The 10,326-nt window shown below is 22.1% G+C and overlaps 2 protein-coding genes across 2 annotated transcripts; one reads left to right on the top strand and one right to left on the bottom strand.

Moving 5' to 3' along the window:
* Window positions 1-6,661: 6,661 nt before the first annotated feature.
* Window positions 6,662-7,258, top strand: TrAFT101_000023 (uncharacterized protein; the record flags this gene model as incomplete). The annotated part of the gene is made up of 1 exon (XM_066125888.1): window positions 6,662-7,258. The coding sequence occupies one exon, from the start codon at window positions 6,662-6,664 to the stop codon at window positions 7,256-7,258; it is 597 nt and encodes a 198-aa protein (XP_065981985.1).
* Window positions 7,259-7,896: 638 nt separating this feature from the next.
* Window positions 7,897-8,167, bottom strand: TrAFT101_000022 (uncharacterized protein; the record flags this gene model as incomplete). The annotated part of the gene is made up of 2 exons (XM_024901586.1): window positions 7,897-8,028; window positions 8,093-8,167. The coding sequence occupies 2 exons, from the start codon at window positions 8,165-8,167 to the stop codon at window positions 7,897-7,899; spliced, it is 207 nt and encodes a 68-aa protein (XP_024754425.1).
* Window positions 8,168-10,326: the final 2,159 nt, after the last annotated feature.

Genomic DNA, 10,326 nt, shown 5'->3' with positions numbered 1-10,326 from the left:
TTTATTTATTTTTTATTATACTTAAAAGTTTATTCTTTAATATAAAAAAGTTAATATAGTTTTTTTTTTTTATATACTAATAACTATAGGTATATTATAATTATAGTAAATATATAGTTGCTTTTTAACTTACTATTTATTAAAATATTAAATAGATTTTTATTTAATAATATTATTAAAATAATTCTTTTATTAAAGTATTTTTCTTTTTTTTTATTATTATATTTTAAATTAATAATATTTAAATATTATAAATCCTTTTACTGCCTTTCTGCAGAGAATTTTAATAGTTTTTTAAATAATATTAGTTTTTAATTTTTTTATTTATATATTATAAATATTTTATTTTATTATAGTCTTTAAATTCTTTTTATTAATAATTTAGCTTTACTTTTTTAATTTTTTTTACTTATATTAATTTTATAATTTTTTTAATTTATATACTTTATAAAATTAATTAATATATTTAAAAAGGCTTATTTTATTTAAATATTTAAAAGGTTTTAAAATAACTATCTTAAAGAATTAATATTATTAAATAACTTCTTATATAAAGCAGTATAAATTATTATAAGGTTTTAATATTATATACTAAAAAATATAAATTAAAAAAATATTTTTTTTAACTTTTTATTTAAAATATTTTATATATTTATAAATAATATAATTAATTTAGCTAATTTAATAATATAGTAAATATACTAAATTAATATAGTTATATTCTTTAACTATTTTTTTATAATTAAAGCCTTAAGTAAATGCTTAATTAATAATAATAACTTTAATAATATATTATATTTTTAAAGTTTACTTTTATAAATTATTTAAATAAATATATAATATTATTAAAATATTTTTTATATCTACACTTACTTTATTTATAATATTATATTAAAATAAATTAAATATTATAATTTTAAAAGTAAAATTTTTATAATATTATATAATATCTTAAGTTTTTTTAAAGTAATATTTATAATTATATTATTTATTATTTTTATAATTTTCTAAAGCAATGCCTTTAATTAAGTTTACTAGGTTTATAAAATTAACTTAAGAAATAAATTATTAATTAAAGATTTTATTATTAATTTTTTTATTTAATATTTTAAATATATTTAAAAGTTTAAATATAAATTTATAAAAGTTATAGTTATTATTATTTTTAAAAAATTTTAATTACTTTAATAAATAAATAGTTTTATTATCTTTATTTATAATATATATTACTTTTAGCTTAAGAATTATAAATTATTTTTTTTTAAAGATTTATAGTTTTTAGCTATATAGTTTAGCTTTCTATAATTATAATATTTAAATTTCTTTTTCTTCTTTTATATTATATTAAAGTCTATAGGTCTAGCTATATTATTATTATCTTTAGTAATTAATTTTTATTATTTCTTACTTTAATTTACTTAAAATCTTAAATAATATTTCTTTTTTTATTTAAAAAGATTTATTTTTAATTTTTATAATAAATTATTTACTTTTATATATTTTTTTATAAAAAATAAAAGATTATATTATTTTTAATTAATTTAATAAACTTTTTTTTTAATTTTAAGTTTAAGTTTATTATAGAATTATTTAATAAATATTAATTCTCCTTAATTAATATATATTACTAGATTTTAAAATATTATAATATAATTTAAATACTTCCTTTTTTAGTAAATAATAGTAAGTTTATTTTTAATTATTTTAATTTCTTTAATATCCTTAAAGGCTTTTTTAAATTCTTCTTTAAATTTATTAAAACTTTTAAAAATAGCTTTAGTAATATCTTTAGCAGTAAAGTTATATTTTATATAATTATTTTAAATTAATTTAAACTATTTAAAAGCAAGTTTTAAAAAATAAAATACTATAAAAAATACTTTATTTTTTTCTTTTTTAAAAATAATAAAGAAGTTTTAAAAATAAGCCTTAAGTTATATAATAAATAATTAAAGTTTAATAAGCTTATTATTATATACTAGTAAAGGTTAAAGCTTAAAGGTAACTTTAATATTTTTTTTTAAAGCTAATGCTTTTTATTTTTATATAGTTTTTTAATAAGTTTTTTAAACTATTTAATAATAAATTTATTTTAATTAAGTTTATTAATAAAGTTAATATTTTTATTTATATCTTTAATAAAATTAAAGGTAAAGGTATTAAAATTACCTAAGGTTATTATAATAATTTAAATTACTTAAAAAATCTAAAGTATTTTTTTAAATAAAAGTTATTAATATATAATATTTTAATCTTATATTTAATATAAAGTAACTAATTCTTAAAAAATAAACCTTTAATATTAAGTTTATATTAATAAAAAAATATAAAGAATTTTATAAATAGTTTTAGTTATATAGTTAATAACTTTAAATAAAAGTTTAATTTAGTTATTATATAAATACTATATTAATAATTAATTATTTAAGCTATATTTAATAAATATAATAAATAGTTTTATATAGTAAGTTATTTTATAGTTATTACTTATATAAGTTATACTATATTTAATAAAAATACTTCTTTAAAGTTATAGTTTTATTTTATAAATAAATATATATTTTACTAAAAATATATTTCTTTTAATTTAATTAATTATCTTATTTATAATTTACCTAAAGGTATATACTAAAGAAATCTTATATAGTTAATTTATAATACTTCTTAAACTTAAGTTAATAAAAATCCTTTTAGCTTATTAAAGTAAGCATTTTATATAAAGTAAAAATATTTAAAAGCAGTTTTTTTAAAGTAAAAGACTATAAAAAAAATCTTTTTATATTTAATATTAAAAGTAATTTTAAAATCTTTAAAATAAGCCTTAAGTTAAGTTTAAAAAAAGTAAAGATTACTAATTTTATTATTAAATATAAGTAAAGGTTATTATTTAATAAATACTTTTATATTTTTTTTAATAAACTTTTTATTATTAAGTTTATTTATAAAGATTTTATTTAACTTATATATATTTTTTATTAACTTAATAGCTTTATTACTATTTATATTTTTTTAATTAAGGGTTTTTTTTATAGTAATATTTTTATTATTATTTTAAATAAAAAAAAAGTTTTCTTTAAAGTAAATTAATTTTTAATACTATTTTAAACTATAGTAATTTAATTATTTAAAAAATCTAAAGTATTTTTTTAAATAAAAGTTATTAATATATAATATTTTAATTTTATATTTAATATAAAGTAACTAGTTTTTAAAAAATAAACCTTTAATATTAAGTTTATATTAATAAAAAGATATAAAAGATTTTATAAATAGTTTTAATTATATAGCTAATAACTTTAAATAAAAGTTTAATTTTAGTTATTATATAAATACTATATTAATAATTAAGTATTTAAACTATATTTAATAAATATAATAAATAGTTTTATATAATAAATTATTTTATAATTATTATTTATATAAATTATATTATATTTAATAAAAATACTTCTTTAAAGTTACAGTTTTATTTTATAAATAAATATATATTTTATTAAAAATATATTTCTTTTAACTTAATTAATTATTTTATTTATAGTTTACCCAGAGGTATATACTAAAGGGATTTTATATAGCTAGTTTATAACAAACATACTATAATATTAAAAAGCTTAAAAAATATATAAAGTATATTATATTATACTATACTATATATTAATAAATAAAAAATAAAAAATATAAACCTTATAAAAAACTATAACTATTATTTATTATAAAATAACCTTAAGAATTAATTACTTTTAATTATATTATTAATTTACTTTTATTAAAAAAAACTATTTATAAATATATAATATAATAGTATTTTTATAATAATTTATTAATTTATAAAGTAAGTTTATTTTTTATTATATAAAAAGTTATATTTATTAAAAAACCTTGCTTATATTTATATAAAAATAATTATTATTTATTATAAATTACCTAAAGAAATTATTTTAAATTAAAAATAAATATTTATTTTTAAAATTTAATAAAAACTTATAATTAAATTAAAAATAAACTATAAATTTAATACTATATATTACCTTTAAATAAATAAATAAAGTAAATATATAAATTAAATTATTAAAGTTTATTTATAAACTTATATTAACTTTATATAAAATAATTAAGTTAAAAAACTATTAGTAGCTTAATAATACTATAATAATATACTATTAAAATTTATAAAACTAATATTTTTTTTTATAAATTATTAATTTATACTAAAAGTATTTAAACTACTATAAAATAAATTTAATTTAAAAAAAGTATAATTATAAGCTAAATTAATAATTAATTTATATAAAGAAATATATATATAATTTAAATTTATTAATAAATATATAAAAAAATATATAAATAAAAATAAAATTATAAAATTAATTTTTTAAAAAAAAAATATAGTTTACTTACTATAATATTTATAAAGCTATAAACTATTAAATATTAAAATAAATAAACTAAGTAATAAATTTAATATTAAAAAAATAAAACTTTATAAAATTTTAAAATAAATTAAAGAAGTTAATTATAAGCTAGCTTTATTAAATATAATAAAAATATAAAATTTAGTTTTTTATATATTATAACTTAAAAAAGTATAAATTAATAAAAAAACTAAAAGGTTTATTTTAAATAAAATTATTATAGAAAATTAAAAAAAAATATAAAATTAAAAGTATTATTATTATATATTAAAACTCTAAAACCTAAAATATTAAATATTTTATTAAATAAAAAAAATACTTAAAATTTAAAAACTTATAAAAATTTATTAAATATTTTATCTTTTAAACATTAATAAAAAAATTTCTCTAGACACTAGGCTTAAATTAATAAACATTATATTTTAATTAATTATATTAATACTACTGCTAAATTATATATTAACTACTGCTTTAGACTTAATATACTTTATATTATTTAATTTATTAAATAACTATAACAAACTATATACTAGATAGTTAATATAAAGTAAATTCCTAAAGGATAAACCTAAAATAAGTTCTTTAAGTTTATATTAAAGAATAGGTTAAAAAACCTATAGGCAATAATATTATAATAATAATTACCAGTAAAGACTAAAAGTGCTTTTTAATTTATAAATATAAAACTATATTAATAACTAACTATTTAAGTTATTTAAATAAGCATAAAAAGTAAACTTATATATTCAGTTAGCTAAATGTCTTTAATATACTTAAGGGTTAAGTTTATTAAGTTATACTCAGTATATTTAATAATAAATTCCATTAAGCAATCTATAATTAATTAATAAATTATAGTTAATTCATTTATGCCTACCCAATAGGCCCATTATTGCAACCTTAAGTATTAAATTATAACAATAACTAAGCCCTATAATAAAGCATTTACTTATTATATATATTAATTTCCTAATACTACTTTTAAAAATATAATAATTATATAAAATTTTTATTTATTAATTATATTAAAACTATTATTTATTACTAGTTTTATAATAATTATTATTTAATTTAATACTCTTTTATATTTATTTTTTTTTTTTAGCAGTTAAATATTCTATTATTATAATATTAATAAATAATATATTATAAAAATTAAAAAAACTTACTAGCTGCTAAAAAAATACTATTTCTATTATAAAAATAATTTTAGTATATATATTTTTTATAATTTTAATAACCTTGCACTATTTTATAAAAAAAAACCCTTAAACTTATAAAAAAATAAAATATAATAATAACCCTAATAGTTTTTATAACTAAAATAGCTGCCTTATGGTTTTAAGTAAACTTCTTTATAAAAAAAAGATAAAAGAATTTAACAATGCCTTTAGGCATAATAAAGAAAACTAAATTACTTATAAAAAAAAAACAAGTAATTTAAAACTTATATACTATTAGGCCTTAAGGATAAAACTAATAAAAGGGGGGTATTATATTATAAATTAACTATATAAAACCTATAAAGTATATACCTTTAGTAAAACTTTAAAATTAATAGCTAATTATAGCTAAAGAAAAATAGCTTACTTATAAAAGAAGTATTAAAGAAGTAAGCCTATAACACTAAAGTACTAGGCTTACTAGCTATTTAAATATATTATAAAGTAAGCCTATAATATAACTTACTATATAAAACTATTTAATATACTTATTAAATATAGCTTAAATAGTTAATTATTAATATAGCATTTATATAATAACTAGATTAGACTTTTATTTAAAGTTATTAGCTATATAACTAAAACTATTTATAAAATCTTTTATATCTCTTTGCTAATATAAACCCAACGTTAGAGGTTTATCCCTTAGGAACTAACTACCCTATACCTAGTATAGGACCAGAATGTTACAACAGGCATACGGAAATTCTAAAGCTACACTTGGCAGAATCCAGGCGGGCAGCAGATTTGTCATTGATACAAAATGGAGCCCTTTTTCATAGACCGAGTTCAGCATACCGTGGGCCACCAGCGAGCGTATTATACGCTCTGCTGAGGAAAGCATTAACAAATTAGCAGTTGACCAAGTAAGATGAAACCTTGCTAAGCCCACACGCAAAGTCATATTTTACAGGATTGATTACTTGATTACTGTATTTTCCCTATACCTCCTGCTGCTGCTGCTGCCAACTTACTTTAATTTTTGTCGAAAAGGTCGACATCTTCTACCTTCATAGGCCAGATCCAATGACACCTATTTCCGAAACTCTTGCGGCAGTAAATGCTATTCACAAGCGTGGCATTTTCCGCCGATTTGGGCTATCAGGCTTCCCTGCCACTGAGATTGAAGCCATATACAATCACTGCGCCGACCACAGCTATCCTCTTCCCGTCATTTACCAGGGCAGCTACAATCCGTTAAATAGACATAAAGAAACTGCCCTACTTTTGACTTTGCGCAGACTGCGCATCTCCTTCTATGCGTACGGTACATCAGCTGGAGGATTTCTCGGCAAGACCGCGGCACAAGCAAGGGAAATGGCTGACAATGACACCTATGTCTCAGCAACCTGTCGGCCGTATTTGCGCAACGCCAACTTTCTGGAGATACTAACCCAATGGAACACTATTGCAGAAACCGAAGGAGTGAATCCGGCTGAGCTAACGTATCGTTGGGTGGCGTACCATTCAGCATTACGCTCAGATCACGGAGATGCTTTCATTATTGGTGCTAGCAGCCCTGAACAACTAGACGAAACACTCAGCGGCATTGAAAAGGGTCCGCTCAGCGACAATGCATGTGCCTATATTCAGGAAATATGGGAAAAGGCAAAGGGAGTATAAGTTGCCATGAAGCATATAACTAGCGCATAGGATTATTACCGTCGAGACTTTGAAAGAAAGCTAGTATATTAAGTCATTATGTTCAATATCCTCTTGATGGTAAACCAAAAACATTACTTAAGAGTTTGCATTAAACTTATCTGTATGAGATCAGTGCAACAATACAATTCATTTACACAAAACTCAAGGTAATGCTTTATTATTTACTGACTAACAAGTGTTTCCTTGGTTACTTACAATAGCAACAATAAAAAAAAAAGTAAAGCAGCATGGATGACTTTATTGTAAAGCAAGCTGTTTTAATATATTATTTATAAAAGTTTTTTTTTTTATTATAGCAACAAAGCTAACTTATTTTAAAAAAGAAATATATATAAACTAATATATCTTTAAGGGTTCTTATATGAAATAACGCCTTGGTTATACAGTGGTATATATTCCAGATTTAAATTCTCCTAAAATTATACTAGTACTTATATACTATTATATAGGAACCTAAATTTATGTTTTTGCTTTACCTTACACAGATGGATTCCAGAGAGGCGGGGACCAGTTGCAGCTTGCCGAGAGAGGTTACGTTTCCACACGCAATCTTAACAATAGAAGCAAATTAACCCAACTCCATTCCATAATGCAGTTTAATCGCAGGTAAGGGTATCGCAGAATCCCTCTCCGGCAGAGCAAAAGTCGGAGTTGGGCTCAACACATGAGCCAATACCACCAGTACCGGTGCTCGCAGCAAAAAAGCAAACTTGATCACCAGGGCAGTCCTATATAATAGTTAATTATACAGTTATAATAAGCAGAATTAACTTAAATAATTAAGACTCATACATTGCAACTGGAGCATCCAGAAACAGTGCTGGCCATGACAGCAGTGAGAGTAAGAACAGAGGTGAAGACCTTCATATTGTCGGTTCGTTGGTAGTAGGATTTAAAATTAAAGTTAAAGAGAAGAGTGTTTGTTTTAATTGTTAATAGTAATACCTTTTAATTGTGATGTTTAAGGGGATTAAGAAGAGTATTTATACATTTGTCAATTTAATATATTAAAATTACTCTTGTAAATGTAATAGCATTGCTGGGCGACTGGACAGACACGCTATACCGTATACCGCTACTTGTTACTTTTCGGCCCATTTACGGAGTATATAATAAGCAATACAATACAGTGGAGTGGAGTAGTAAGACAAGCTAAACATAGGTGGCTTATATAACTTGTTTACGTACAATGTACAGCTTGGCTTCTATACTAAAAAAACACGAGCTGTATAATATAAGACTTGACTTTTATAACTGTGTTAACAAACTGAGCCAGCCAGCCCCCCCCCCCCCCCCCCCCCCCCCCCCATGTCACCTGAGCCCGAGCCCAGCACAGGTTATCTTTTCAAGTGCAGCAGAGCTGACCCAATATAGTATGCTGTATACATGTGTTGTTACTAGTTTGACTTATAGTATTATAACTAAAGAGAGGATAAAGCTAAGATATTACTATACTACAGTATAGCAAGGAGATATACAGGATATTAAGAACTATTTAAGAGTTCCAGGTTGAAGTTAAGGCGCTATTACGTCCAGTCAAAGCTTGAAGTTTAAACTCCGTAATCTCTTAAATACGAATCTCTCGTCAGCCCTATGCTTAATCTAGTAGCTGTCTTGGCAGTTCTCCAGTCTTTAATAATGCCAGGCAAAGCACTAGTCAAGCCAGGCTTTCTTCATTACATCTATTAGACCGGGCTTCCTAATTAGCTTAGTCTTCTAGAACCCGGCTTCTTTAGAGTAGTTTAATAGGAAAGACTTACAGAAGTCAATCGTACACTACCCCACTTGCAGGCATCAGGCTGCTGATAACAGTCCCCTCTATATAATATCAGACAAAACATATCTTTGTACGTCAACTGGAAAAACTCTACGCCGGCATGTAGTTGCTTACAGCCTTGGTGGCTCGGCCAAATATATAACACATGCTCTGAGTCAAATCCTGAAACTCATCCGCTATGTTCTTGCCTGGTGTCTTTGCGCACCGCGACTGGAAGATTTCGTCCAACACGACATAATAGTGCCCTCCCTCTGACGCCGTGAGGATGAAGATGACAGTCATGTCGTGGCTTGTCTCTGCATAATATTTCTTGTCTTGCCAGTCTGTAGCCGCTTTGAGTGAGCTACTAAACGGGTTGATTTTGTTCAAGACATCGCAATAGATGGCGTTGCCTGCTATTGCCGGTTATATATTAACATATACTTAAGGATATGGCGACTCACTAAGTACATGTAGCTTTATGACACTCGCTTATATTGATTTAAATAGCAAGCGGTAAGGAAACGTGAGAATGTCATGGAGCTGCTCTAAAATTTCTGAATAGTATTAAAGGTCTAATTTTCATAAGAGTGGTCTTAGAACAAATCATACATACTCTATTTTAACTGCTGCTGAGGTAATTGATAAGGCCGGATATACAAGTCGCCTACGGAAAATTCGGCAAGTAATAATTTAAATGCATAAGTAAGTTGCTTTACTGATGTAAAAACACTCTAGCAACCCATGGGGAGAAAATGCGTTGCAGAATGTGGGAGAATGGTCAGGGCTTTGGTTAAAGGGCTTGAAGGAATTGACACCAGATGTAATATAATATTTTACCAGTGAATTCCTTAATAACGGAGTCTTCTGGATGTTATTTGATAATGTTCTTAAAAATTTTAAATGGCTATATTGTACTCGGCTGTTTGATGACCATTGGAATATATCCCAAAAATGGATTCAAGCTTCTGTGCCCTGGGTACCAGCTTTTATCCTAAAGAAATTTCTTATGGAGATTACTGAATCTGCATTAGTTGTTCTTGTGTCATCGAATTTCACTAAAGTGATAAAGACTGAGGTGATTAAAAGCCTGAGCAAGCCTAAGCTAAATATAGGCTAAAGTGCCTGGTTTCACTTAATTAATTATCCTGAATTGATGTTTGTAACAGTTATCTTATATTCACCCGTAACTGGATGCGGTTGAGTTGTGTTTTAATTTTCTTCTCTGTGATGATATATATAAAACCGAAACCAAATCTTCTGTTCTACG

Source organism: Trichoderma asperellum, chromosome 1, assembly GCF_020647865.1.
Source record: "Trichoderma asperellum chromosome 1, complete sequence".
NCBI lineage: Eukaryota > Fungi > Ascomycota > Sordariomycetes > Hypocreales > Hypocreaceae > Trichoderma > Trichoderma asperellum.
This window is presented reverse-complemented; position numbering and strand designations above follow the sequence as displayed.